This window comes from Myotis brandtii, unplaced genomic scaffold (assembly GCF_000412655.1).
Source record: "Myotis brandtii unplaced genomic scaffold, ASM41265v1 scaffold502, whole genome shotgun sequence".
Taxonomy (NCBI): Eukaryota; Metazoa; Chordata; class Mammalia; order Chiroptera; family Vespertilionidae; genus Myotis; species Myotis brandtii.
Genome location: NW_005369142.1, coordinates 756538 through 757891, shown reverse-complemented (window position 1 = coordinate 757891; position 1354 = coordinate 756538). Strand labels below are relative to the sequence as shown.

Here is a 1354-nt window from a genome sequence, read left to right as displayed (position 1 = left end):
GAAGCCCTGAGGGGCTATCGGGCTGGCAGCCGCCACTCGCACCCGCTGATGGCGCCGAGTGATCGGGGCCAGCGCTGGGCGCCAGCAGCGGGTGCAAGCGGGGCCGGCACTGGCAGCAGGTGTGAGTGCCCAGCAAGACCATGGCGTGTGGGAGCAAAGAATTTTCAGTAACCACCAGAGGCTTGCCCCAATGACAGCGATCGGCGCCCCGCCTTGGTCTGGCATCCTCGCTCACCTGCACCACCATCCCGCCGTGGCTGTCGCCCACCATGTTCCGCGCACTGCCGCCTGCTACTGATGCCCACCATATTCCACGCGCGCCCCCTCGTGATCAGCGCACATCATAGCAACCCGCTGTTTGGCTGTTTGGTTTATTTGCATATTAGGGTTTTATATATAGAGATTCTTATACTCACAGGCCAAGGCTGTAGATCATTAAGTCCCTTTTCTAATTTCTCAACATCTGGAAACTTTGTGGCTCCATCAGCATCTGCCATAAGGATCTTTTCTCCTCGAGAACTGAATATACCCTGTATTTAAAAATTTCAATGAAAACAAAGTTGCTTAAAATTAAGGTTAAATTCAATTACAAATCAGTCTGTTCAGCTTTACTTAAAATATCTAAGAGTGAAATAACAGGTATGAAATGACAGGAGGCCAAAGTTCACTTAAAACAAATTAGATTGATTGGCTCTTCCTGCATGTATGTAATGCCTATTTCACAGTTTTAAAAACTTTGTGAGGTCATACAACTAATACCTTAGAAGCTAAGAATACTTTTAGAAAAATCAAAGATATTGAATTAATAAGATTAAAAATGTGAAATGTCATCATATATAATATGTATGCATTGTTTATATATCATGGCGCTTAGCACAGCATATTAAGAACATATTTATGGCCCGTCTGGTGTGGCTCAGTGGTTGAGTATCTACCTATGAACCAGGAGGTCACAGTTCAATTCCCCATCAGGGCACATGCCCAAGTTGTGGCTCGATCCTCAGCAGGGCATGCAGAAGGCAGTCAATCAATGATTCTTTCTCATCACTGATGTTTCTATCTCTCTTTCTCCCTCTCCCTTCCTCTCTGAAAGCAATAATAATAAAAAAAAGAACATATTTATGAAGACTGAACAAATATATACAAATTTTCTGTGAAATGCATTGCAATTTTTTATTCTTTATTTTGAATCTAAAGTATTTTAAATAAATTGTTGAATAAAGAAATATGGAATATCACTAAAATTTAGGAAATGTGGATATATCCATATATATTCTGTTATATTAGGCAGCTGACACTTAGCAAAATCATACACTCAATTTTGAATTGGTTATTTGTGCAAAATATGGCACAG

General features: G+C 41.5%; 1 protein-coding gene across 1 annotated transcript in view; it reads right to left on the bottom strand.

Annotated features, from left to right (window-relative positions):
* ALG5 (ALG5, dolichyl-phosphate beta-glucosyltransferase) overlaps nucleotides 1-1354 on the bottom strand; it is a 106423-nt gene that overhangs the window by 89580 nt on the left and 15489 nt on the right. Inside the window, exon 6 of the mRNA XM_014548330.1 lies at nucleotides 417-530. Coding sequence (XP_014403816.1) covers nucleotides 417-530 — 114 coding nt within the window. The remainder of the gene's footprint in view (nucleotides 1-416; nucleotides 531-1354) is intronic.